The following is a 27229-nucleotide window of genomic DNA, read 5'->3' as shown; positions in this document are numbered from 1 at the left end:
CCAGGGTCACTGTCCCCAGGCTGAAGGGGGTTGAGTTTACACTCCAGCCGAAGACTGGACAACACTCCTCTTGGGGGCTGGTCCTCAAACAGACCTCCTCCCTCTGGATCAGGTAGAGGCTTAAAACTGGCAAGAGGCTCAGCCCTGAGCCGTTTTTCCTTTCCCTCATTGTGAGTCACCTTTTTGATCTGGGAGTTGAATACCATGGGGACTCCAAATGATCAGGCCGTCTTGCAGGCCATCTTCAACCCCGACTCCCCATTTGGAGATATTGTTGGATTGGACCTGAGAGAGGAAGCAGAGAAGGAAGTAGACGAAGGTGAGTATTTGACCTTGGAATCCAGCTTTCCACATTGGCTGGTCTGCTACCTTGCTGGGGTGGCAGAAGTAGGTGGTCTTACAAGGCTCCTCGTTCCCCGACACTTGGATGATGACTGCTGATCCTCAGTGCACTGATGGAAGCTTGGCAAGAGTCACTGTGCCCAGAGGAGAAAGCCAGGGTTTGTACTCCAATCCTGCCCCAAGTTTAACTGTAGTGGCGGGGAGCAGGGCCATGTGAAATTCACACACCTTTGTCAGAACAGAGGGTATCACCCTCCATAGCATGGAAGACAGAAACAGGGCAGGGGGTAGCTCAGCCAACCAGTTTCAACTAAGCAAGCATTCAGTGTTACCTTTAAATGCCAAGCCCTGAGCTAATGCTTCCAGATTGAATGTGCTCACTGGCTTTTCCACTGGCCCCTAAGAGGGACTGTCACCGTCCCAAAGTTTTGATGCTCTTTGTTTCTAAAGGAGCAAAGCCTACGTCTTAATGAAACTTTAGGCTGAAAAGCTGAGGGAAACATTGGAAATGGTTTTCACGACCCTGCATCCTGGAGGCCTTCCTGTTGGAAGCAATGCAGTAGAACAAACTAGGGACAGACTAAGGAGTCGGAAAGCCCTTGGTTCCAGTCCAATCTGTGCAACTTCTGGGGGGTGTGACCTTCAACCAGTCATTTAGCTACAGGCTAGAGAGTTTGGTTTTTATTCTCTTGGCACTGGGGAGCCAACCAAGGCCACTCTCCAGGTCTCTTCGGAACCAAGCAGTGCCAGGGCTCTGCCTAGGTGACCTCTGCTCCCCCTGCCCCAAACACTGCACCCGATTGTAGTGACCTACACCCTGCCTGGTCAGCCCTGGCTCATGTCCCAGGTTCCCAAAGCCCACGGGGACTGTTGCTTCCTGCTGCCAACCACACAGCTGTCTCCTGGCTCCCTCCCTGGCACAGATGAAGTTTTTCCTCAAGCACAGCTGGAACAGTCCAAGGCCCTGGAGCTGCAGGCGGTGATCGCAGCTGAGGCTGGCGACCTCAGCACAGCCCTGGAGAGGTTTGGCCAAGCCATCAACCTATTGCCTGAGAGGGCCTCAGCCTACAATAACCGAGCCCAGGCCCGGCGTCTCCAAGGAGATGTGGCAGGTGAGGGAGGATCCCTGGAGTCTGTGCAGGGGGTCTGGGAGGACACAGACCAGAGATGATGTGGCCATGGGGCTTGGACATGGAGTGTGGGAAGTCACCGAGCTCCTCTGGAACCTACATTCCTCCTCATAAGAGATACATTATGGGCCCTGCTAATCTCTTGGGGATATTGTGAGTCAGAGAGACTACAGTCTGTTTATGTACAACATTTAATGAGAGCCTATATTGTAGCAGTGGTCTAGGTGCTGAGGACTCATAGCAATTACTATGAGCCAGGCATTAAGCACCTGTATGTATTTTCTTAACGGTAACTATTCGCCTACTTTCTAAATCTGTTAACCAACATCGTGCTGTACAAGATGCATCTTGTCTTTGCTTTTTAATCACGGATTCAGAGATTCTGTTTTTTGGGGGGTTTTTTTGTTTGTTTGTTTGTTTTGGTTTGCACTGGGTCTTTGCTGTGGCACATGGAAGGGGCTTTTCTATTAATAGTTTGGTGCACAGGCTTAGTTGCCCCATGGCATGTGGGATCTTAGTTCCCTGACCAGGGATCAAACCCCCAGCCCCTACATTGGAAGGGGACTGAACCGCTTGGGAAGTCCTGTTTTAAAAATAATAATAATAAAGGTTTTTTTAATTTATTTCTTTTTTGGCCATACCCTGTGGCATATGGGATCTTAGTCCCCTGACCAGAGATCAAACTCATTCCCCCTGCAGTGGAAGTGCAGAGTCTTAACCACTGGACCACCAGGGAAGTCCCCTGACCGAGCACTTTACCTTTTAGTTGTCATTTGTTTAGCCCTCATGACAACCCTAAAAAGGTTCATGCTCTTGTCTCCATTTGACAGATGATACACTGAATCTTGGAAGTTAAGTAAAATAGCTTGCTAGTCATATAGCTGAGAAGTGGCAAAGCTGGGATTTGGTTCAGGTGGCAGAGCTTAATCCCCATGGGATAACTGCTTTTTGTGAAGCTCAGCCTAGAGAGCAGGACAGACACACAAATCTAATACCCACATAACAAGCTGAGAGGGTTCAGCTTGGGGTCCGCTTCTGAGGGGTGAGTTTTGAAGACGAGTAGGAGTTAGCTGGTTGGAGGGCAGCAAGTGGGAGAAGGCATGGCCTGTAGAAGTCCAGAAGTCATGGACGGGAACAGGGAGCTTCAGATCTCTACTCTGGCTGGAAAGGGAGGGTTGGAAGGACAGAGTCTCTTCAGAGCCTGGAGAGGTAAACAGAGGCCAAGAGAGTAAGGAACTGGTAATATGAGGCCGAGATCGAACTCTGTCTTGAAAACAGGAGGAATTACTGAAGAGTAAACCACAGAAGCGTAGTAGGGAACTACTAGGGAACTCGTGGTAGTGGAGGTGTTCCTGGGGGTAGGAATGCCAGGCTGGGGAGGTTGGACTCCATTCTGAGAATATCCAAGGGCCCCTTTCCCAGGCTTGTCTGCCACCAGTTTGGCAGAGCAGGGCCATAAAGCCTGCTGAGGAAAGCCTATAGACCAGAACCCCAGAGAGCATCCAAGGGGTTTCTGCCTGGAGGCCTTCAGTTCCTCCAGATCAGCTCCTCTGAGGGAAATCAACAAATGCTGTGATTCAAGAGCTTCTCAACCAGTTAGGGTAGGGAGCAGAGCCCCTGCTGCGTTCTAACGGGGACCAAAACCCAGAGGACCAGGGAGATCGGCCTTGGTGTAGGATGCTGCTGGCACTCCCCTAGCGCTCTGCCCTGACAGGCTCTATAGACTAGAGGACAGGAGCAAATGGAAGCAGAGCCCAGAACAAATGCAGCTCTGGGGACCTACAGTGGGTACCAACTGGCTGCCTGAGGCTGAGTTCAGAGCTCTGATGCCTAAGAAGCCAAATATTTATGAGGGTGACAAAAATAAAAGTGCTGCAGGCCAGCTCTGGTCCAAGACCTCCTTCAAAGAAAACTAGATACAAGATAAGGAAAACCATGGAAATAAAGAATAAGGAGAGGCAGGCAGTAGAGAACACAGTGAGAGGAGCTATTTTAAGGCATGTAGTGGCAAAGAGGAGAGAAATGTCTCGAATAGTTAGAGAAGGATGTCTCTGGTGATCCAGTTGCTAAGACTACCTGCTCCCAATGCACAGGACCCAGGTTCAATCCCTGGTGAGAGAATTAGATCCCACAAGCTACAACTAAGACCCGGCACAGCCAAACAAATACATAAAGATACATATTAAAAGGGAAAAAAACGTTAGCAAGGGACTTCCCTGGTGGTCCAGACACTGCACTTCCACTGAGGCGCACGGGTTCAATCTCTGGTCAGGGAATTAAGATCTCGAATACCGCCTGGTGCAACCAAAAGGAAAAAAACAACAACAAAAAAACCCAGACTTTATTGTATAAGAAATGGTTGTCAGTTAATACTAATGCCTTTGGACCCTGGGATTCAGAGTCAGTCACCTGGCACAGGGTAGAATTTTAATAATGTATCTGTGGAAGAAACCACCTGCTTTGTGCCGGGCAACAGGAGCAGATTCGTAATACAGTGACCACCCCTGTTTTGATGTATCAGATGGTGGAAAATAACACGGACAAGGTGAGACCTGGACTTCAGTCCCAACTCTGCCACTAACTGTGCAGTCTAGGCTGAGTTTTGCCCACTCTTCCAGTCTTATCTCTGCGTAACTGGAATAACAATCCCGATCTCGAGGGTCGTGTGCGGGCGCAATGTAAATGGCCGAGCCCCAGAGCCTGCACTCGGGCCGGATCTTGCTGGCCGCGGCCCTGACCCCTGCCCATCCATCCGTCCCGCAGGCGCCCTGGAGGACCTGGAGCGCGCGCTGGCGCTGAGCGGCGGCCGGGGTCGCACCGCCCGCCAGGGCTTTGTGCAGCGTGGGCTCGTGGCGCGGCTGCAGGGCCGGGACGACGACGCCCGCAGAGACTTCGAGCGGGCAGCGCGGCTGGGCAGCCCGTTTGCGCGCCGCCAGCTGGTGCTGCTCAACCCGTACGCGGCGCTGTGCAACCGCATGCTGGCCGACGTGATGGGGCAGTTGCGCCGGCCCCGCGACGAGCGCTGAGCGGGAGGGCAAGGAGTTGGGAGATGCGCCAGCAACCAATAAAACTGTCGGTTCGCCCAACCCCAGCCTGTGTCCGCGTCCGCTCGCCATCCCTCTGAGGGATGGGCGCTCAAGGGTCCCCTGCGCGCGAGGCGGTCCCGGATCAGCAGCCCTGGAAGAAGGGCCCGTCGGGCCGAGATCGGGCATCGATTGGCCCTGCCTAGCGCAGCCCCGGCCCCTGCGGCGGACTGCGGTGCTCCGCAGGCCTGAGCAGTCGCTCCGGCTGCGCTCGGGGAGTGAGCCAGGTGAGCCGCCCAGGAAGGCTGGGCGGAGGCGGGAGCGGGGATGCTTTTCTATCCCTGCGTCCTGGATCACCTTTTCTTCGGCCCAAATCCGGAGGATGGGAAAAGGGGTGTAGATGGGAGAGGGAAGCGGGCAGGAGAAAATCGGGGTTGGGAGAAAGACGGTCCCTTTTGGAAAGAGGCGCGTATACCCAAGTGTCTGCGTGTGTGTGTGTGTGTGTGTGTGTGTGTGTGTGTGTGTGTGTCTGTGTTGTGTGTTTTGGCCTGGTGCGGGCTGCACGGTTGCTGGTTGTTTCTGTGTACCTGCGAGCATGTGCCTGTTTGTTCCTTGGAGTCAGAGCTCAATTCTGCGCCCGCAGGGTGTACAGGTATGTGCCAGCCTGGGTTTGGACCTTGGGGCTTGATGATCATTGCGTCTTTGCCTTCACCACTGTGGGTCATTCTACATTTGCGTTTCCGTACATGGTTCACTTTTGTTTCTGAGAGTAAATTCCTGGAGGAGTTACTAAAGCTTGCTGCTCTCACCTGGATACTAACACTGAGGCCCGCCCCCTTCTCTCGGCAGCCTGGGGCCCAGGCCTGGGCCACCATGGCACTGCCTCCATGGCCAGCTACCCTCCCGCACACACTTCTGCTCCTGCCGGCCCTTCTGAGCTCAGGTACACCCCTGTTCATCCCTTGGCATGTGTTTATGGGGTCAAGTCCCTGTCTCTCCCCTCCTTGCCTGCATCTTCAGTTTGGTCCCACTTTAGGCACCAGAACTGGGCTCTCCTCATCCACCCACCAAGCTCCAGCCAGTCCCTGGTGAGAGAACCCAGGTCCCTCTGGAACTGGACCTCACCCGGGTCACAACAGTACTAACCCTCCACCAGCTCTCCCCAGACTCCACTATGTTCTAGGTTGGGGGGAGCTGGCGCCACAAATTGATGGTCAGACCTGGGCAGAGCGGGCACTTCGAGAGAATGAACGCCATGCCTTCACCTGCCGGGTGGCAGGAGGACTTGGCACCCCTCGATTGGCCTGGTACCTGGATGGACAGCTGCAGGAGGCCAGCACCTCAAGACTGCTGAGTGTGGGCAGGGAGGCCTTCTCTGGAGGCACCAGCACTTTCACTGTCACTGCCCAGCGGGCCCAGCATGAACTCAACTGCTCCCTGCAGGACCCAGGCAGTGGCCAGTCAGCCAATGCATCCGTCATCCTCAATGTGCAATGTGAGTGCCCCTTGGGTGGACAGAGAAGAGTTCTCTGCCCAGGGACCCCTAACAGCCACCAGGCAGGCAGTTTGCTAGGATGTTTTAACACTTAAGCACTTTGCAAATATTAGCTCACTTTATTCTCACAACAATCCTATGAGTTAATTACTATTGTCCCCATTTTATAAATCAGAAAACTGAGGCACAGAGAGGTTAAGAAATCTGCCCAGGTCATAGAGCTGGTAAGTAGCAGAGTCAGGATTCTGGACATTTGGTTCTAGTGTTCATGCCCTTATGAAATGCTACCTCTGGCAGATCCAGCCATCCTTTTTCCTGGTGCCCCCTAAGGAGAGGTCCAGGCCCCTGGCTCCCTTCTGGGTTTGGGAAGAAAGGGCAAGGCAAGCAAGGGGCTGTGGTGGGAACATAGTGGTCTCTGCTTTGCACCAGTTAAGCCGGAGATTGCTCAGGTTGGGGCCAAGTACCAGGAAGCTCAGGGCCCGGGCCTTCTGGTCATCCTCTTTGCCCTCGTGCGTGCCAACCCGCCTGCCAACGTGACCTGGATCGACCAGGATGGGCCAGTGACTGTCAACACCTCGAACTTCCTGGTGCTGGATGCCCAGAACTACCCCTGGCTCACCAACCACACCGTACAGCTGCAGCTCCACAGCCTGCCACACAACCTCTCAGTGGTGGCCACAAACGACGTGGGTGTCACCAGTTCCTCGCTTCCAGCCCCAGGTGAGCACTGCCAGCCACGGGCCCAGCAGAGCCTCGGGTGAGTGTAGGGTCATGGTGCAGAAATGGGAAGACTTGTCTTTGGGGTTAGTTCTCATGAAAGCTGTCCCCAGCCACCTTGGACAAAGAGGACAGAGTAGGGACCTGTGGTGTCTCCAAGTCAGGGGTCATGCCCACTTGGAACTAACCAGAGGACCACCTGCAGGGCTCCTGGCCACCCGGGTGGAAGTGCCACTGCTGGGCATCGTTGTGGCTGGAGGGCTTGCCCTAGGCACCCTGGTGGGGTTCAGCACTTTGGTGGCCTGCCTGGTCTTCAGGAAAGAGAAGAAGACCAAAGGTAAGGCCAAAGCAAGGCAGGTACAGAGGATGCTGGGAGCATGGAGATGAGGTCAGGGGTAGCGGGGAGGGCACAGGCAGGACTGGAGCTGGGCAGGTCTCTAACCAGTGGTAGGACAGGTCTTCCTGGGTGTGGCTGTGGTTTAGACACATACGTCCCAGGGAGCGCACTGGGCACTGAGAACCCAGTCTGGTCATCTGAGAGGCCCCTTGCCTGAGGGACCTGGGCCTGAGAGGGCAGGAAGCAGAGCCCAGAGGGGGTGGGCGCACTGAGACAGTGCTGTGGTTTCTCTCTCCTCAGGCCCCTCCCGGCGCCCATCCCTGATCTCTAGGTAATTCTCCTGGGGCTGCGTGGAGGGGCCACATGGAGAGGCGGCATGGGGACAGCGGGATCCTGGGCTTTCTGGTGGCTCTGGAATGGCCTCCAAGCAGGAATCTGTGCCCACTGGTGCCAGGGCCCATCCGGGCCTTTGTCCTCCTGTAGTGACTCCAACAACCTGAAACTCAACAACGTGCGCCTGCCACGTGAGAACATGTCCCTCCCGTCCAACCTTCAGCTCAATGACCTCACTCCAGACTGCAGAGGTACACCAAGCAAGCTGTTTGCCCCAGCTTTATCTTCAGAGGTGTTTCTGAGAAAAAAAAAAGAGACACTGGACCTTAGGAGGCCTAGGCCCCATCGGGCACATGCCTCATCCTGGGCACCACCCCCTCTGCCACCCCACAGGGAAACCAGCGGACCGGCAGACGGCTCAGGACAACAGCCGGCCAGACCTTCTGGACCCGTTGCCTGGGGGCCTCCTCACCAGCCGAGGTAGGGAAAGCGGTCTGCTGCCCTGCTCCCTTGCCCTCCCACGTGTGCCAAAGGCCTCTAAGTCCCCAAGAGCAGAGAGTGGTCTCCCAGCTTCCAAGAAATGAGGGTGACTGAGTCTCCTGGGATCTCTGACCCCGCAGGTTTCATCCGCCTTCCAATGCTGGGCTACATTTACCGGGTGTCCAGTGTGAGCAGTGACGAAATCTGGCTCTGAGATGTGGCCAAGACAGAGGGTACCTTCTTGGCCCCTGGGCATCCTCCTGGTCCTCATCCAAGGCATCCTCTGCCTGGCCATGTTGCCGATGGGAAGAGGCCATGCCTCTGCCACTCTTGCTTGCCTGGGGGCACGGGTGATCTTGGCCAGGCTGCCAGCTGGACCTACTCCTGGCTGGACCTGGATCTGTTCTGACTCCAGTTGGGGGCCTGCATGACTGCCTGTGCCCAGGTGGATGGAGCTGTCTGTCCAGGTGTGCCTGGAGGTCAGCCAGCATCTAAGTGTGGCATGGCCCTGCCAGCTTGGGCCAGCTCTGCCCCGCACCAGTGCTCCTCAGCACCATGTATAGCAGGCATGGGGCATGCCTGGTTGGGGGGCGGGGGGCCCTGCATGTCCTGGATTTCCTTCACATGCTATGCAGCTTTGTTCCCTCAGGGAAAATTTAGGACCCTGCTAGCTCTATAGAACCAACCTGCCCTTTCCACACGAACCCACCCCTGATCCAGGGGTGCTAGCGAAGCACAGACCAGTCCTTTTTGCTGCATCTCTCTGCCCCTCTGCGCCCACCCCCTCTTGGGTATCATAGGTTACACGCTGGACGTTCTTCACTGGGCATTAGACTTCCCCACTGGCCTGGGCCCTAGTGGTGTCAGAGCCTGGTTTTAGCACAAGTCAGGAGACGATAGGGAGTTGAGAAGTCTGGTGCCTCCAGGACTGCATGTAGCCATGCCTTGTTTTCTTACAGAGGTAGCACTTTAAGCACATCTCCTGGGAAGGGAGTGACTGGGCCCCTGGCCCCTGCCTGTGGCTTTCCCAAGTTTGGCCTTTTTATGATTCACTGTGAGTGCCCTGAGCCCTTGGGGTTGACGGGTTTCTGCTCAAAATATCTCCCCCTTCCATGGGCGCCTAGCCCTGACCTCCCCATCAGCAGGAAACTGTTCTTGTCCCATCCTCCGTTCTTTAGGGGATGGTCACAGTAGCACATAATTTGACAGTGCTGGAAACCTTAGGGAGACGTGGGAAAGGAGGGGAGATCATGTATTCCAGAACAACCTAAGTTCACTGTTGAAAAGCAACAGATTGCAAATCAATAGCATGCAAAGTATATTTTTCCCTTGTTGATACCTTTATAATTTTTCTTGATACTGCCAAGGACAGTGCTGAGCGCACAGAAGGTTCAATAAACTTGATGAGTGAAAGTTACATGTCTGTTTCATTCCTTCAAAAAAAAATTTTTAATTCTCCATTTATCTCTGCTCTAATCTTTATTTCCTTTCTTCCACTAGCTTTGAGTTTAGTTTGTTCTAATTCCTCGGGTTGTAAAGCCAGACTGAGTACTTACATTTACTGCTTTATTTGGCTGTGCCTGGTCTTACGGAGGAGCCTGGTAGGCTGCAGTCCATGGGGTCGCTAAGAGTCTGGCACTACTGAGCAACTTCACTTTCACTTTTCACTTTCATGCATTGGAGAAGGAAATGACAACCCAGTCCAGTGTTCTTGCCTGGAGAATCCCAGGGACGGGGGAGCCTGGTGGGCTGCCGTCTCTGGGGTCGCACAGAGTCGGACACGACTGAAGCGATGTAGCAGCAGCAGCAGCCACTGGACCACAAGGGAAGTCCCTTGAGTACTTTTTTAATGTAAGCATTTATAACTATAAATTGCCTCTGAGCACTGCTTTTGCTGTAGCCCATAAGTTTTGGAATGTTGTGTTTTTGTTCTCATTTATCTCTATTTTCCAATTTCCCTTGTGATTTCTTTGCCCCATTGGGTGAGTATCATTTAACTTGCGCAGAATTTTCCCGTTTTCCTTGTTACTGATTTCTAGCCGCTCTTCATGGTAGTCTGAGAAAGAACTTTGCATGCTGTCTACCTTTTAAAACCTGTTGAGAATTCGTGCCCTAACACATGTTCTATCCTGGAACATGCCCCACGTGCACTTAAGTGTGTTCTCTGCTGTTGGCTAGAGTTCTGTTTATGTCTATTAGAACTAGTTGGTTTATTGTGCAGTTCAGGCTATTTCCTTACTTATCTTCAGTCTGGGTGTTCTATCCCTTGTTGAGAGTGTCTTGCTATTATTGTAAAACTCTTTCTCCCTTCAGTTGTCAACTTCACCTCATATATTCTTAGAGTCTGTTATTAGGTGTGTAAATGTTTATAATTGTATCTTCTTGCTGTATTGTATGTTCCTTTTATAAGTCTCCTACTTTTATTTCATGGATGTGGTTATTTCCTCATCTCTCTTTGACTGGTTCTCAAATTTGTCTGCATATTGAAATAATCCGAGGAGCTTAAAAAATAGATTCTTATATCCTACCTCCAGAGGTTGTGATTTTTATTGGTCTGGTGTATTGTCTAGGAGAGGAAACTTATCTTTAGAAGATCTCCAGTTGATTCTAACATGCAGCCAAATTTGAGAACTACTTCTCTATGAATATAATAGTTAAAAAAATTTTAGTTTCTCTGATTTTCTTTGCTGTATTTTAGCCTCTCTTTTTCTGGCTTTCTTCAAATGCCTAGAGACTGTACATTGCTATTTAAGAATGAGCGCTGCAAGCATGCCTCTGGGTATACACACACACACATATATACACACAAGAGGAGGCACCCCAACGCTGAACACAAGCTGATGGGTAGGTAGGGGGACCGAGACCTTTGCTTAGATTACCCCATCAATATCTTTAGGTCTTTTCTCTTAGGCTGCTTGGGACTCTTCCAATATCCTGCTTTGGAGGGATAAGCCTGGAAGAGGGCTGAGAGCGTCACCACTCATTCCTCTATTTTATCCTCTTATTTTAAATGTGGCCCCTTATTCCTGTCCTCAGAGTTGCTTAATATTCTCATGTCCATTATCCACCCAGCTGCTCAAGCCCCAAAACTTGCAAGTCGTCCTTGATTTCTTCTCTTCCATGCCCCACATCCACTCTATCACCAAGTTCTGTTGGTTCCACCTCTGCTGGTTATCTCTCTGTTTTCTTACCCCACACCCTCCCTTCTGTACTCTATGCTGACCAGTTTTCCAGATTCCCTTGCCAGCTGTTAATTTCTGCCAGTGGGAAACACTTGGCAAAGTAGGAGAGGGTGGGAGAAAGGAGGGTGGCTGTGTCCTGGGAAGAGGGGCTATGGACCTGCTCGGTAGTCCTGACCCCAGTGGCAACTCTTCTGTTTCCAACCCCTGCAGTGCATGCTAAACCCTTGTTCCTTCAGCACCCTCCATTCTCCCTTTTGTTTCTTCAGACACTTTTGTAACCAGTTGCCCATATTTGACATCCTTTGTTAGAATTTGTCTTCCTGAGTAGAATTTAGCTGATATAACCTTCAGAAAATTTCCCCAATCTGTCCACCTCTACCACTGCCACCCTAATCCAAGACCCCATCCTCTTTCACCTGGGTGGCTGCGTAGCTAGGCTCCCTGAGACCACAGCTGGACAGTCTGGGGCCAGACAGGCAGGCAGCACTACTTGGTGGGAGACTCCCAGAAAAAATAGGTTCTGGGAGAAAAATGTTTGCCCTCTACTGCTAACCCTGAAGGATTGGGGTTTGATTTTATTTCTGAAGGTGGATTTGCTTAAACTCAAGTCACTGAATGCCTCTAGGCCGAGTTTCTCATCTCTGCCTACGGTCAGTCTGCCTTCTCTCTTCTGTGTTAAAGGACAGCAGGGTAACCTGAAAGATAAGAGCATTTTATTTGTAAAACCTTTGCCAATTGACTTTGAGCATGAAAGAAAATAATCCTATTGCTATCTCAAAAAGAACATCTTTTCAGCCTTCCTCCCATCCTGAGCATCCTGGGGCCCCAGGAATTCCAGTGCTTCTAGCTCAAATCCCCAGAGTGGTGTCAATGCATACTTCCCGTGTGAAGGAGCTCTGAAACAGGCATTAGCCATTTGATGACTGCGAGCGGTGCTCTCTGGCAGAAACCGTAGTAGCACGTGTGCCATGCCCGAGTCAGTGTGAGGCAGGCAAGGCTGCCAGGAGGCTGACGCTGACCCCTCCTCAGCTGGGGCAGAGGAGCTGGCGCAGCCGTGAAGCAGCCACATAGGAGGTGTGTCAGCTGAAGGTTAATGTCTCGGCATCTCCAGCCTGGGAGTTGGAGTTGGATGGAGGGGTGAATGCTGTCTTGCCTTCAGCTAGAGCTTTAAAATGCTGTGAGGAGAAAGGAGAGGGAATATGGAGGATTTGGGGATATGCTAGTTATGATACTTTATTAAGAACTAACCTCTGCATAGGGCTTCCCAGGTGACTCTAGTGGTAAAGAGCCTGCCTGCCAATGCAGGAGGTGTAAGAGACATGGGTTTGATCCCTAGGTCGGGAAGATCCCCTGGAAGAGGGCATAGCAACCCATCTAGTGTTCTTGCCTGGAGAACCCCATGGACAGAGGAGCCTTGTGGGCTACAGTCCATGGGGTCGCAAAGAGCTGGACACAACTAAAGCAACTTAGCACATACAACCTCTTTCAACTCTTTAAGCTCCATTCTTCTCCCAATTCTACTTCTAAAACAATTCCTTGGTGTTGTCTTTGAAAAATAGCTAGAAATGTGCCCTACCTCCTTCAAACATGAACCCCCTTTTTCCTATGCTTCCTGCTTCCATTCATTAGGCCACTTGGTTCTGTAAGACTGAGTGTCCACTGTAGGTCCTCACCTACCCTAAGGGCCACATGGGTTCTGTTTCCCCTTCTTTTACAAGGCCAGCCCTGCCTGCTTCGCAGTTCCCTCCGTTGCGGGGGGGACAATGGTAACTCCAGGCGGAGACCTCCTCGCCTGTCACAGGCAGAATCACAGCGGGTTGAGGACAGTGGCGGCAGCAGTCACTACAGCGGAAGTCACTCTCTAGTGCTGGTCTTACCTGTGAGTTCTTGAATTCCGAGTAGAGGGAAAAGAGCAGATGGAGGGACTGAATTCGACTCTTGTAGACAGGGATGTCTAGGATGGCTGAAATCGAGAACTCCCATGAGCAGAAACAAAAATCTGGGAATATGGGGCATTTCTGTTTAGGTGGCCAGTCCCTTCCCAGATGGAATGTGTTACTGTAACTCTAGGGTTAAATACCCAGCAGGTAGTCACAAAAACCCAAACACCACCCTCAAGTGCTGCCAAACAGCATAACTGGCTTAAAGAAAAGGCTGTAACTCAGAGTAAAAAAGCCTTTTCAACAGCCCACAGTGAATTTATCCAAAGACGGGGCGGCCAAGAAAGGGACGGGAGGGCTTACCACAGATCATATCAATGTACTCTGCCAGGCTGCAATCAATCTCTGCTGTGGGCAGGCTCACCTAGGAGAGGCACGGGACAGACCCACATCAAAGGCTGACATTTCAGCGGTCCTAGCATCATTCTCTTTCTCTGAAGGAAAAGAGCTCCGAGCATAAGGGGTGTGATGGGCTGAATTGTGTCCTCCTCAAATTTATATGCTAAAGTCTTGACCCCAAGTGCGTCAGGTGGTGTATTTGGAGATACTGTCATAAAAGAGATGAGTTAAAATGAGGCCATTAGAATGAGCCCTAATCCAGAGCGACTGGAACCCTTAAGAAAGGAAATTAGGACACAGACACACAGAGAGGAAGGCCACATGGAGACACAGGGAGGAGAGGCCAAGGGGAGAGGCTCTGGAAGAACTCAGCGCTGTGGACAGTTTGATGTCCAACTTCCAGTGGTGTGAAAAAATAAATTTCTTTTGCTTAAGCCACCCAGTCTGTGGTACTGTGTTACGGCAGCCTGAGCAATACAATTTTTTTTTTTCCTGATCAGTAAAATGGAATTGGTCATACTCATTAACCACTGAAATAGCAGAAGATATAACAGGGCTAAAATATTTTATAAGTAAAAAACACTGCCATGCAGTCTTCCTGTATTTGTGAAGAAGAAACTGGACCCAGGTTATGGGCAAGTATTTATAGTTACTTGGAGTTACAAGGCCTAATGGTCCTTGGACACCACAGGAACAGAAAAAGTGACATGATATCTCAGATGACAGGCTCCAGATCAAAACCAGTTCATACTGTACGTTTAAAAACCATTAGCATCTTAAAAACTTTTTGTTCTCTTTTTATAAAAATCAGGGTGTAATTTTATAAAAATCAGCTTCTGCAATTTCCTTTTTCCAACATATAATTGATACTTCTCTGTATCAGGGCAAAATAAGGCCAAATAATTCATCAGGTGAGTATTTCACTGACTGGATGTACCACAATCTGTCTGTTCAGTTCCCTAGTCAGACATTTTTTCCTCAGCTACAGCTTTAAAATGCTATGATAAAAGAGATTGTTTTCAAATTCTTTGCTTTTTTACAGTAATTTCTCAATAAACATATGCCCCCCCAAAAACTGTCTTCATTAGCTTACATTTTAGTAGAGAGAAACAAAAAACAAAATAAGGTATATAATATGTCAGAAGGTAAGTACTATGGAGAAAAAGCAGGTAAAGAGCTTGGGAAACATGGGGTAGCAGTTTTAAATACCATGACCAGGAAGGACTTGTTACCATCTTTGCTCAATTTTCTTGATATGTAAGAGCTCTTTGGGCTTCCCTGGTGGCTCCGCGGTAAAGAATCTGCCTGCAATGCAGAAGCCTCAGGAGACGCAGGTTCGATCTCTTAGCACACATGCAAAAGCTCTTTGCTTGGATAGTAATGTTGTCACATATATATGTAAGTAACTTCTTGGTCCATCGCTTGTTTTTTCAGCCACGCCATTCAGGAGCTTAGTTCCTGGGACAGGGATTGAACCTGGCCTTTGGGAGTGAAGTGTGAAGCCCTAACCACTGGACCGCCAGGGAGCTCCCAGTCCACCATATTTTAAACTTTGTTTATGGTAACTATTAGAATTTGTTATTTGTATGAGTCTATAAACTGTCACATTTTCCACATGACTTTTTTTCTTTTCTTTTTTTTTTTTTTTTTCCACATGACTTTTAAGATTCTTATTACACAAAGAAATACTTCACCATCCCAACAGTAGTAAGTATTGGGTTGGCCAAAAGATTTGTTTGGGTTTTCCCATAACATCATACAGGAAAACCCGAACGAACCTTTTGGACAACTGAATATTCTCCTATATAAAAAAATGGTACTTGTAATAGCTTTATTTTTACTTCATTGTTTAACTCATTTGGAATTCATGTATGCATATGGTTGGGGCTTTCCTGGTGGCTCAGTGGTAAAGAATCTGCTTGCAATGCAGAGACTCAGGTTCAATCCCTGGGTCGGGAAGATCCCCTGGAGGAGAGCATGGCAAGCCACTCTAGTACTCTTGCCTGGAGAATCCCCACGGACAGAGGAGCCTGGCGGGCTACAGTCCATGAGGTCTCACAGAGTCCGACACAACTAAAGCAACTGAGCAGCGGCAGCAGCATGCATATGGTTGAGGCATAGATCTGTTTTTCTCAAGTGACTGGTCAGTAATCTCATCACAACCCATTCTACCTGTAATCCTTTAACCATCTTTCTTGGGCATGCTTGATGGTCCAGTGGTTAAAATTCTGTTTCCACTGCAGGGGGCGTGGGTTTGATCCCTGGTGGGGGAACTAAGATCTTGCATGCTGTGAGGCATGGCCAAAAAAAAAAGTAAAATAACCATCTTTCTTATAGAGCAAATTTCCACATTTACGTGCGTTTTTTCTGGGTTGTCTATGTGCTGCTGATCTAGCTCTATTCCTAACCAGAACATTATTATTTACTATAGCTCTATAATTTTCTAATGTCTGATAGGGCAAATCCTCCATCATTTTTTCCCTGAAATTTTAATTAGACTTGAAAGTTGACTCTCTCAGATAACCTTTGTTACAAACATTTCAATTTCTAAAAAATAATGCAGTTGAAATCCGAACTGCAAGGGCACCCCACTGCCATGGTGCACTGGGGAAGGCTGACGGGGCCTCCAGGAACGTGGCTTGACTCCTCATTCGCTGCAGCTAGTGCTGCCCTCCGCTCAAGTTGTGTAATTTGCTTTCAAAAAGGTCTTGACAATTTCTTATGAAATATATTCCCGGGCACCTTTTAAAAATTTAGGATCATTAGGAATGGGACATCAGCTACTCAAAACAGGACATATACCTCTGTGGAAAGGGTAAGTCCACAGTGGTAATACTTTAGGTACATACATTCACCAAAAGTTACGTGTTCAAAGCAATAGTATAATAATATTACAGAGTAATTTCTAACAGCTCAAACTTGGAAACTACTCAATGGCTATCATAGAATGGATAAATAAATTGTCCTATATTCAAACAATGGAATACCATAATTAGAATAAATGTATAACCACAATCTAAGAAACAATATGGATAAATCTCTACATGGATGAACAATACAGATGAGCAAATAAACAAGACACAAAGGAACGTGATTAGATTTAGATAAAATACAAAACAGGCAAACCTAATTTGTGCTGTTAGAAGTCAGGATGGTAGTTAAGTTGGGAGACAGAAGCCTGAGGGGGCTTCCAGGATGCCAGCAGTGTTCTGGTTTTTTTCATCTGATGTGTTGGCTACACAAAGGTATTTGGTTGGTGAAAATTGATCAACACTTAACGTGTTTGTTTCTGATTTTATATTATACATAAATTTAAAAGTTAATGATAATAGTAATACAAGAAGAGAGAAACTATGGTTCCTAGAATGAATGCCACACTTTCTAAGCTCCTGCTACCTTCCACTCACCTTTCCCAAAAGTTCTTCAAACTCTGGAGACCACTCCTGCATCAGTGTGTCAATATCGGGCATGGGCCTAGAATTATAGCGGCAAGGGTAAACAGAAAACATGGGCTGGTATCGGCAATCTTTGCATCATGATATTCTAGGCTGAAGGGAGGTTCTCAACCTGCACACATTTGGATTTCAAGAGAACACAGACTGGGTGGGCCACACTTACCCAAGACCTAGGGTTTGGAGAAGCTGGCTAAGTAAAAATACCAGGTAAACCATAATCTTTATGTCTGCAATCTTAGCCAGTAGCGGCCAGGATCCATAGGTCCTGACGTTGATATATTTCAAATATGTCCCAATCTTGGCACCTCCTCCTCAGAAGCAATGACTTCCTAGGTGGTGAAGATTACCATGGGTTACTATGGTGAAGAATGTGCTATTTCTTACCTGGTATAGTGCACAGTTGCAGGGGGCTTGGAACGGTGTAACTCAGAGATGCTCTCAATCCATGTGTCAATGGCTTTGGGATTCTTTTCTGCATCTTCCAGGCTCTTTACTTTCATATGTTGCTAGAAAAACAACAGGAAAGCCAGGCTGATGGCAATGAAGTAGCTCCCTTGTCTTCACAGAGAAGCTCATCATATGCTGCTATTTCATATTCGAGGTAACTGATGAAAAGGGAAGCTTGCCAGTAGCCAAATGAAGATTATAGAAAACCCTGATAAAGTCTTCTGGAGCCAGGGGAAAGGGGCAAGTCAACAGGACAGAAATGATCACAATGAGAGACCATTTCAACCTAGTAGGATGGCTAGAATAAAAAAGACAGACAATATCAAGTGTTGGTGAGGATGTGGAGAAATTGGAACTCATTCATTGCTGATGGGACTATAAATTGATTCAACCACTTTGGAAAAGAGTTTAGCAGTTCCTCAAAATATTAAATAGTTTCCATATGGCCCAGTAACCCTACTTCTACCTATACCCAAGACAAATAACAATATATGTCCGTGCAAAAACATGTACCTGTTCCTAGAAGCATAATAGAAGTGGGATTAACAGGTAAATGCATAGACACAGTGTGATATATCCATACAATGGAGCATTATTCAGCCATAAAAAAGGGAATGGCGTAGTGACCAGGGTTTAGGAGCAGGGGGAATGAGGAGAGGAGTGACTACTAATGGGTATAGGGTTTCTTTCTGTTTGTTTTTGTTTCTGTGTTTTGGCTGCACTGAGTAGCTTATAAAATCGTAGTTCTCTGATCAGGGATTGAACCGGGCCCACAGCAGTGCTGAGCCCTAACCACCTAGGGAATTACCAAGGGGTTTCTTTTTGGAATATGAAAATGTTCTTAAATAATGGCGATGGTTGCATTAGCTCCGTGAATATACTAAAAATCACTGAACTAAAAAAATAAATAAATAAAAATTAAAATCACTGAACTGTACAATTTTAAAAGGTGAATTTCACAATAATTACATTATATTTTAATACAACTGTTATCTAAAAAATAGGGCTGGCTGAAATCATAGTCATCCCTTTTACAGGGAGTAAGTCGACTGTTCAAATATTAGCGAGGCTTCTACTCTCAGCCCCCTTGAGCTGGGGCCTGTGCTAGGCCAGTAGCTTACTGTGATGTTGTGCTGTTTGGAACTCTCTGTTAACCACAGTGAGAGCACTGTAGGGTCTGACTGCTTTGTTGAAGGCTCATCCAATACCAATAGGCCAAGGTTGTCAGGCTTTCCATCAGGACGTGGAACCTGGTAAGGAGAAAGGTAAGAACATGAAAAGGCACACTTGTTTTCAAAAAGCTAAGGAAGAACTTTTCTGGTCATTACTATTACTAGTATTAAAAAGCATGCCTATCTATCATGCTGTACCAAAATACTATCTAGAAAAAAATACATGACCTTAAATATAAAGCTGAAGTTATGGATAATTAGGAGGCAAATATATGACAAATTTTTAACACATAATGAGATAATTATTTACCTATTAGCAATGAGTATAATTTCGAGTTGAGAGCAAGTTAAGAATTCCAGTGAAATGAAGAATATATACTAAGGTAGTTATTGTTAGTCAAGGAAATTAGTTTAACTGTTAGAGTAATACAGGGGTTAGAAGAAACACCTAAGGAGTCATTTTTAGGACGTTCTGACCTTTAAGAATGCATCAATATCCCCAACCGCTGGGATGAAATCAGGAATGAAAGGCTTCAGTTTGTGGTCCAGGTCAATCAACTGTGGTGTATACCTAGGAGATATTGCCATGAGAAGGTGGAGACCGTCAGTGAAACTTATTTTATTATTCAGAATGAAAAAAACCTAAGGGGAATGGTCATGTTTCAGATAAGAGGAAGGCAAGGGCAAGGCAGGGCTAGGGGTTGTTGGTGGGAGGTCCTGGTACTCACCTGCTGATGTACTGGAAGAGCTCCTTAACCTCAGCAGAAACTGGCAAATGCTCATAGTCTGCAGGATCGTACGCCCTGGGGAAAGGAAACCACGGCTCAAGGTGGCCAGAGAAGAGTGGGGGTTGCTGAGTCCTGGTTCAGCACAGAACATGTGACTCTAAGCCTAGTTTCTGCTCCACCCACATCTGCCTCTTCTGAGTGGCTTGCAAGGCAACTTTAAAACTGATTATAATCAGCTCTCAGTTAACTCTGACAGTGAAGAAAAACAGGTACAGAAAATCCAAAACATAATCTTGAAAAATTTTAGAGTGTAGCAGAAATTGTTTTCCTTTTTTCTTTTTAAATGAAGGGGATAAAGAGAAAAGATAGAATGAGATCTTAATTTCTGACATGAAAATGGTTTGTCTCAAGAAAAAAGGGAGTTTTTACAAAGATGTTTTTCAGTGTTATTTGTAAAAGTAAAAAATTGGAAACAAATAAAATGTCTAGCGCTTGAGAGATAGGTCAAGATGGACACTGCAGTTACTGAAAGGTACTTGCATTAATACATGAAATGTATACAGTTAAAAGAAATAGTAGAGTGCATATTAATGACTATAATTAAGTAAAATGTAATGAATTGATAGGGCTTCCCAGATGGCTCAATGGGAAAGAATCCACCTGCCAATGCAGGAGATGCAGGTTCGATCCCTGGGTTGAGAAGATCCCCTAGGGAAGGAAACGGCAACCCACCCCAGTGTTCTTTCCTGGAAAATCCTATGGACAGAGGAGCCTGGAGTCCGTGGGGTCACAAAAGAGTTGGACATGAATGAGTAACTAAACAACCATGAATTGACAAAGTATATAAGTGACTTGGAAAGTGATTTAAGGTTCTTCTGGGGAGAGTTGCTTAAGAAAAAAACTAAATAGATTACTTAAAGTTTACCTTTCCCCAGATTATAATTTATGGAAGCAGGATCAAGAGGTAAACTGCAAAGCATGAAAAGTCAGGCTGCTATTAAACACTTGCCTAATTTACTTAGTGTCTACCTGCATGTGGATAATTAAAATGTAGCTATTTTTATTTTTATTAAACTACTCATTGAATAAGTGATGCATGCACATGATAGGAAATAAAAGGTACAAAATGTATATATAGTGGAAAGTTATGCTCCCCTCCCAAGAGTAATCAGTATTACGAGTTCCTAGTGTTGCCTAGAGACAGCTTATATAGTATCTGTTTGATACACATGCTAGCACAACACAAAGACTTCTATACCTTTTTAAAATGTAACAATGTCCCTTGAAGATTGTTCTTTACCACCACCTAAGAGTGTTGGCTCATACTTTTTAACGGCTAGGAAGAATTCTACGGATTTGACTACACCATCATTTATTTAACTAGTAATTGTATTTTAAATGAATGAGCCTTAGAATTTACTCTGATTAAAACCTACCAGGGTAGGTCATGATTAATCTAGCACCAGGGCTGGAACAGGGTGAGAAGAATTTTAACTGAAGCATCATCCAGGAACATTTTGCTTCAACATGGGAGAATAGCGCCCCTATTCTCTACCTGTGCTTTTAAAAGGATCTGAGCCTAAAACAGAAATGCTCCTGCTCATGGATGTTTTCCTCACTAAATAAAACTGATTTGATGTATAATTTTATCTTCTTTTGTACATATTTAATATACAATTTATAATATAAATTTATATTTATAAATTTATCTTCTCTTCCCTAAAATGTGAACTCCCTGGAGTCAGAGACCATCAGATAAATTGACTCAGCAAATCCTCATGAAATCCCTGAGCCCACAGATGTTTCAAACAGTGCAAGTGACATCATAATGACATCACAGGACTCAGGCAGTGGAGCCAGAAAAGAAGGAACACTCATTATGTTGGGTTTCTGAGCATCTGATAACCCTAAATAGAGAAGATCAAAAGAGCTGCTAGAAGTTCACTTCTCGCTGACATCCTCCTGTCCAGTGTTTTGAAGGAAGAGTTTCCTCCTTTGCGAGGGTGCTCTCCTTACCCTTCCAAAGGGGCCCCGTGCTCTTCATCATCATCATCAGAATCCGTTTCAGATGAGTCATCATCGTCATCATCATCGTTCTCACTAAAGCCCCGCTGAGGCGTCAGCTGTGAGGTCTTCTTCTTCTCCTGAGACAAAGCAGGGTAGGCATAGAAAGCTCCCGGTTAGGAGAAATTGGGGAGAAGGAAATTGCAACCCACTCCAGTATTCTTGCCCGGAAAATCCCATTGACAGAGGAGCCTGGTGGGCTACAGGCCACAGGGGCACGAGAGGCAGACACGACCTGCTGACTACACCACCACCGCCAGCAGTGCGCTTTTGCCCAGTTCTCACCCAGCGCTGTAACGAGAACCCTCCCACTTGGCACCAATTCACTGGAAAGAGAAGGAAGCCCTCCCCAGAAGGGCCCCGAGAACCTTCCTTGGTCCTTCTTAGCTACTGAGTCCCCACTTTCTATAACCATAGTCATCTGTGTGTGGCTTGGGTATACTTTATTCAGTACATCTCTTTTTACCTCTCACTTAGGAGATCCTGAGAACTCTGCATAAACTTTATCCAGTCAGCTTCAGCTCTAAAACTGAGGGACTTCTGAAGAAGAACGCACCTCTAAATAGTTATTTTGGGAGGAAATAGGGGGAAGATGAAGTGGGGAAGACACATTTTAGGGGATCTTAATACAAAGATCACAGGGAGGAAACCTAGTATTTAATTTGCAAGACTGCCCAGGGGAAGCTGCTTATAACTAAGGAAGAAAAACTCAGCCCTGTGCCTGGATTCTGTCCAGCAGTTCCAGAGACTGTGCATTTTCCTTTGCATTCAATGGGCATCTGACCTACTCATGGTCTCCCTTCCTTCCCCAACAAGTTAAATAAAATAACTGTACCTTATATCTCAAGATAGTCATGTATGGATGTGAGAGTTGGACTATAAAGAAAGCTGAGCGCCAAAGAATTGATGCTTTTGAACTGTGGTGTTGGAGAAGACTCTTGAGAGTCCCTTGGACTGCAAGGAGATCAAATCAGTCAGTCCTAAAGGAAATCATCCTGAATATTCACTGGAAGGACTGATGCTGAAGCTGAAACTCCAATACGTTGGCCACCTGATGTGAAGATCTGACTCAATGGAAAAGACCCTGATGCTGGGAAAGACTGAAGGCAGGAGAAGGGGATGACAGGGGATGAGATGGTTGTATGGCATCACTGACTCAATGGACATGAGTTTGAGCAAGCTTTGGGAGTTTGTGATGGACAGGGAAGCCTGGTGTGCTGCAGTCCATGAGAAGGGGTCTGGTGGTGCTTGGGCTTGCCAGGGCAGTTGGGATAGGGGTCCCTGTCTTTGCCTCTAGGGCCTGGAGCCTGTGGTATGCCTTCACTTAGGATCTGAAAGGTGGCCAACTGGCCCCCTTTAAAAATGGGTTTTCAAGCTCAGTTTCCATATGGCTTATACTGAGGTTAAGAGATATTTGGTTCTAGTTTTAAAAATTATTTAACAATTCTTTTAAAGTGGCTTCTGACATATAAAACTGTGACATATTATAGGACATCTTAAAAAAAAAAACAAACACAACTTTTGGTTACATTTTCCTCTAAGCATAACACAGATTTATTATACATCAACAAAAATGTATTTTAACTAATAGGTAACATATAGTATAGATGACAGTTGCAGAAATTGTCTTACTGGTATATAGTTGGTAAGGATCTCCCATAGTGTTCTTTACTAATTCAAAATCTGCCCAAATTATTCTTGGGTCACATGGGAAGCAGTCTGGCAAGGGAAGCTTTTTAAGAATATTATCAGCTTAAAGATTATTCAAAAGTGGATCCTTTTTACTGATTCTGGGTATATATTAAATTGGAAAGATAAATGAGCCTTTAATATTGACTATATCATGTGAAGATGAAAAATTCAGGATGAATACACAAAATTAGGAGGTCAATTTAGGAAAATTGTTCACTTTTGTCTGCTTCTTCAAAGTAGTGCTTTGCAAACTCTCTGACCTAAGGCAGAAGACTTTATATACCAGACAAAAGGCCAAAAAATTACTTTGTAGGTGAGATGTCATACAGCACATAGTCACAAAGCAGAGCTATTTCAAAACATTACATTTTAGACTTCCTACGAAATCCATCTCTCTCACTGTAGCTTTCTGCATTACTTCGAATATTCTCCTTCACTTGAGTCCTCAAAACTCCTATTCTTGGAGGATAATTAAAGCATAGGCATTGGACAATGTGCTAAGGCTAACCACAAAGGCTATTAGGCAGTGCACATGTGCAAATTTAAGACCCCGTCCATCTAGAGCGGAGAAGGCAATGGCACCCCACTCCAGTACTCTTGCCTGGCAAATCCCATGGAAGGAGGAGCCTGGTGGGCTGCAGTCCATGGGGTCGCTAGGAGTTGGACATGACTGAGGGACTTCCCTTTCACTTTTCACTTTCATGCATTGAAGAAGGCAATGGCAACCCACTCCAGTGTTCTTGCCTGGAGGATTCCAGGGACGGGGTTGCCTGGTGGGCTGCTGTCTCTGGGGTCGCACATAGTCGGACATGACTGAAGCGACTTAGCAGCAGTAGCAGCCATCTAGAGCTGTAGGCATTTTCTCATCTCTCTTTCAGAAATGGTGATTCTCTTGGTTCATAAAATAACAATAAGTGACATCTGGGCCTTAAGACTTCAAAATTAGTCTCTTTCACAAAATACTGGCAGTATCACAAGTGTTGACAATGAACAAAGGCCAGGACCAGTCATTTCAAACTTGCTTTATCATAAGAATTATTTGCTGTGCTTGCTCAAATATATTTACATTTTCAGGTTTTTATCTTCAAGAATCCAATTAGGTAGTGCTGGGTGGGGACTGGTAATTTTTTTTTTTTTTTTTTAGTAAGTACCCCAGTTGATTAATGTGACCAGAGGAGTTTCAGAAACCCCAGACTGTGTTATATGAAATTTCTTGCCAAAAAGTCAGCTATAACAATAATCTTTATTCCTGAAGGAGAATCACAGTCTTAAGGCTCTTGGCCGTTGACTGTTCTCCATGAGCTTAAAGACACCTAACCAGTAGTGGTGAGTATTCAAGAAATGTTTGCTACTGAACTGGTGTCACTTTAAATTAGCTACAAAATACACAAAGCAGCAATTTCACAAGAAGTTGTGGATTATACTGCACCTTGTTATTTTCATCTTCATACTCATCACTGCTGTTATCAGCCATAGTCTTGTTAGAAAGATGTGAGGAACAAGGAACTCCTTAGAAGAAAAGTTTTCCCATTAGGTTTTTGTTAAAATGATTTTTAAAGACAGATATTTTTCATTTATAATATTTTATGCTCTAACCATTTTATGGAACAGGACTGATAAGAATAGCTAACTGAAAGATAGGAAACTGAATTCTAGCATGGCTCTGTCAATTCAAGATACACTTACTAAGTATTATTATGCTTAAGGCATTGGGTTAGACATTATATTAATACTAACTGATTATCTGCCATTACACAAATAGCATAAAATTTGCCCTTAGTTTATTGTTGAAATAAAGTCAGTAACGAGTGAAGCAAAAGGAGTGCTGGATTTATAGTCAGAAGACTCAGTTTAAAAGACAACTCTATCACGTGGACAAAACGATTCAACCTCTCTGGGTGTCAGTAGTCCCACCTCTCAATGGGGTCAGTAATATTTGTCACTCAGGATTGTTGCAAGGATCAATCGAAAAAACTTTATGTGGAAGGATAGGACCTAGTTCCTGGTATATAATAGTCACCAATATGAATCTGAATCAGGTTTTTACTTTACAAATTTTGGGTTATTTTTAATAACCAGTGATCTACAATTGCAAAACAAAAAACAACCATTTCTCTTCTTTCCTCTTTATGCCTCTCTTACCTTTGTGTTTCGTGGTTGGAGTATAAATACTTGCAACCTCTTCAGAGTCGTTGATCTCTAGACGCTCATCATACGTCTGGTTTTCAACAATCTTGGTCTAAGCAAAAGGAAGTATGACTACATAGCCTCTATCACGGGACATTAAGCAGTCTTTGGAGAGGTGGATTCCAAACCAGCAATGGTTCCTCTTCCTTACCCAAGACATCAGTTTTACCTGAAACCTTTACCCGCCAGGTGGCTTAGACGATAAAGAATCTGCCTGCCAATGCAGGAGACACAGGTTCGATCCCTGGGTCAGGAAGCTCCCCTAGAGGAAGGCATGGCAACCCACTCCAGTATTCTTGCCTGGAGAATCCCATGGACAGAAAAGCCAGGCGGGCTACAGTCCATGGGGTCGCAAAGAGTCGGACACGACTGAGCGACTAACACTTCCACTTCCACTTTACCCCCCATTCAAAGTTTCCTTCAGGCTTCTTGGCCCCAGGTCACACAGTTAAGTCACTTTGCTGCAGCTCTTATTTAGGGACTGCTGGCAGGCTGCCTGGGGAACCAGGGCATCGAGGAGAGAAACGACAGCCAGTGTCTGCAGCAGGTACCCAAGGCTGCTAAGATACGCGCGCGAGGGCAATACAGCATCCCTCTGTAGATAATGGCTCTCTCCTCGGGTTCAGTCAGTGTCCCAGTGCTGCCGGCGTTTCTCAGGGGAGGCTGTGGAGGTTCTAGAAAAAGTTCTGTCTCTCGGGTTACCTGGCGGGGTGGGGGAGGAGCGTTCCGCAAAGCGAGGGTAAACTCGGCTCTTGGTCCCATCCAGTAATCCTGAAAGCCATCACCCTTATCCCCACCATCCCACCCTAGTCTTGTAGGTCGGATCCCACTTAAGTTTGTCGGGGGGTAAATGAAACAAAGATTGGCGAAGGCGTGAAGGAAGAGGGGAGAGAATATTTGTCAAGAAGACGGGAAAAGGTGCAAGAGGTTGGGAAGAGGGAACGGGAGTCCTTCCTATTCCTCTTGGGAAGGAGAAAGAGTACGAATTACCTGTAGCCCCTCTGAATCCGTCTCGTCTATATGGAAAGAACCCCAGCCTAGGACTGGGGTTTCACTCCAATCTGAGGCCTGGCCACTTCTACTTAGAAGAGAGCCACGGCTTCTACTTGGAGCAACTAGCCTGTTATCAGTTGCTAAGGAAAAAAAAAAGGAAAACTCGCGAGACTTTCCTCCACTCTCGTGAGATCCTCTCCACTCCAGCGCGTTACGTCTTTTCCAGCGTAGGCTCAAAGGAATCAGATCCAGAGGGGCTCGGATCCTGTTTGGCTAGTTTCAAGAAATACGTCTGTGGCGGCATCTAGCGTCGGGGAGCGGCAAAGCTGACGGATGAATTTCGGTTCGTCTAGAGAGAAGGCAATGGCATCCCACTCCAGTACTCTTGCCTGGAAAATCCCACGGACGAGGGAGCCTGGTAGGCTGCAGTCCATGGGGTCGCGAAGAGTCGGACACGACTGAGCGACTTCACTTTCACTTTTCACTTTCATGCATTGGAGAAGGAAATGGCAACCCACTCCAGTGTTCTTGCCTGGAGAATCCCAGGGACAGGGGAGCCTGCTGGGCTGCCGTCTATGGGATCGCACAGAGTCGGACACGACTGAAACGACTTAGCAGCAGAGTTAGCCTTCCCATCCGGAAATAAGGTGTGTATTTTCTTCCCAGATCAAGGATCACTGGGCTGCAATTCTTGCTAAATCAGTCCAGACAGACTTTAGGCAAACTCGGAAGTTTGCTTAAATTCCCACACTTTGTACGACCTTTTATAGCATTTATATTACATTATTGGAGAAGGAAATGGCAACCCACTCCAGTGTTCTTGCCTGGAGAATACCAGGGACGGGGGAGCCTGGTGGGCTGCCGTCTATGGGGTCGCACAGAGTCGGACACGACTGAAGTGACTTAGCAGCAGGTTTACATTATAGTCCTTTCTTACCCTCCATTGTTTCCCATTGCGTTGGACATACTTGCAGTACTAACAAATTATTATTTATCTGAGATTCAAATATAACTAATTCTATTTCATTTTTATCTCAAGAAGACTGGACTTCATTAGGGCAGGGTCTGTGTCCAATTACTTTTTAAGCTTTTCATAGCATCAGTGCACTGCTTAGATTCAGTTTAGTCAGTTCAGTAGCTCAGCGGTGTCCGACTCTTTGCCACCCCATGAAC

At 46.7% G+C, this 27229-nt stretch overlaps 3 protein-coding genes across 17 annotated transcripts; 2 read left to right on the top strand and 1 right to left on the bottom strand.

Annotated features, from left to right (window-relative positions):
* The first annotated feature begins 52 nt into the window (after positions 1-52).
* Positions 53-4563, top strand: TTC36 (tetratricopeptide repeat domain 36). 2 transcript variants are annotated; one of them, XM_006044691.4, is made up of 3 exons: positions 78-319; positions 1266-1454; positions 4236-4563. In XM_006044691.4, exons 1-3 carry the CDS (start codon positions 205-207, stop codon positions 4496-4498), a joined length of 567 nt encoding a protein of 188 aa, XP_006044753.1. In that variant the 5' UTR covers positions 78-204; the 3' UTR covers positions 4499-4563. The 2 variants fall into 2 exon arrangements, with proteins under 2 accessions (XP_025122593.1, XP_006044753.1); XM_025266808.3 differs by lacking the exon at positions 1266-1454 and having other exon boundaries at positions 53-319.
* Positions 4564-4641: 78 nt separating this feature from the next.
* TMEM25 (transmembrane protein 25) lies at positions 4642-18054 on the top strand. Of its 12 annotated transcripts, none has more exons than XM_044929685.2 (8): positions 4642-5438; positions 5679-5990; positions 6420-6710; positions 6913-7044; positions 7345-7375; positions 7528-7628; positions 7771-7857; positions 14753-18050. In XM_044929685.2, exons 1-8 carry the CDS (start codon positions 4823-4825, stop codon positions 14809-14811), a joined length of 1629 nt encoding a protein of 542 aa, XP_044785620.2. In that variant the 5' UTR covers positions 4642-4822; the 3' UTR covers positions 14812-18050. The 12 variants fall into 12 exon arrangements, 10 of the variants coding, with proteins under 10 accessions (XP_044785620.2, XP_025122587.3, XP_044785619.2 ...); XM_025266802.3 differs by lacking the exon at positions 14753-18050 and adding an exon at positions 7998-9274; XM_044929684.2 differs by having other exon boundaries at positions 7528-7857; positions 14753-18051.
* On the bottom strand, positions 11731-26212 carry IFT46 (intraflagellar transport 46). Of its 3 annotated transcripts, none has more exons than XM_006044689.4 (12): positions 26054-26212; positions 25019-25115; positions 24306-24385; positions 21137-21264; positions 19121-19195; positions 18870-18963; positions 18342-18470; positions 17158-17279; positions 16726-16792; positions 13283-13343; positions 12917-13038; positions 11731-12214 (listed from the first exon to the last, which is right to left on the bottom strand). In XM_006044689.4, the coding sequence occupies exons 3-12, from the start codon at positions 24348-24350 to the stop codon at positions 12119-12121; spliced, it is 939 nt and encodes a 312-aa protein (XP_006044751.1). In that variant the 5' UTR covers positions 24351-24385; positions 25019-25115; positions 26054-26212; the 3' UTR covers positions 11731-12118. The 3 variants fall into 3 exon arrangements, with proteins under 3 accessions (XP_006044751.1, XP_006044752.1, XP_025122584.1); XM_006044690.4 differs by having other exon boundaries at positions 12917-13002; XM_025266799.3 differs by having other exon boundaries at positions 12917-12925.
* Positions 26213-27229: the final 1017 nt, after the last annotated feature.

Source organism: Bubalus bubalis, chromosome 16 (assembly GCF_019923935.1).
Source record: "Bubalus bubalis isolate 160015118507 breed Murrah chromosome 16, NDDB_SH_1, whole genome shotgun sequence".
NCBI lineage: Eukaryota > Metazoa > Chordata > Mammalia > Artiodactyla > Bovidae > Bubalus > Bubalus bubalis.
The sequence above is the reverse complement of the archived record's forward strand: the minus strand, read 5'-3'. Positions and strand labels throughout refer to the sequence as shown.

Bases quoted from the DNA above. Each gene is read 5' to 3' on its own strand.
- TTC36 (XM_006044691.4), top strand. From the start codon at position 205: ATGGGGACTCCAAATGATCAGGCCGTCTTGCAGGCCATCTTCAACCCC. The intron at 320-1,265 runs GTGAGTATTTGA...TCCCTGGCACAG, and splicing joins AGAGAAGGAAGTAGACGAAG to ATGAAGTTTTTCCTCAAGCA. The intron at 1,455-4,235 runs GTGAGGGAGGAT...TCCGTCCCGCAG, and splicing joins TCTCCAAGGAGATGTGGCAG to GCGCCCTGGAGGACCTGGAG.
- TMEM25 (XM_025266801.3), top strand. From the start codon at position 4,823: ATGCTTTTCTATCCCTGCGTCCTGGATCACCTTTTCTTCGGCCCAAAT. The intron at 5,991-6,419 runs GTGAGTGCCCCT...GCTTTGCACCAG, and splicing joins CGTCATCCTCAATGTGCAAT to TTAAGCCGGAGATTGCTCAG. The intron at 6,711-6,912 runs GTGAGCACTGCC...GACCACCTGCAG, and splicing joins TTCCTCGCTTCCAGCCCCAG to GGCTCCTGGCCACCCGGGTG.
- IFT46 (XM_006044689.4), bottom strand. From the start codon at position 24,350: ATGGCTGATAACAGCAGTGATGAGTATGAAGATGAAAATAACAAG. The intron at 18,964-19,120 runs GTGAGTACCAGG...AATATCTCCTAG, and splicing joins CTCTTCCAGTACATCAGCAG to GTATACACCACAGTTGATTG. The intron at 17,280-18,341 runs GTAAGCTACTGG...TTGTTTTTCTAG, and splicing joins CCAAACAGCACAACATCACA to CAACATATGAAAGTAAAGAG.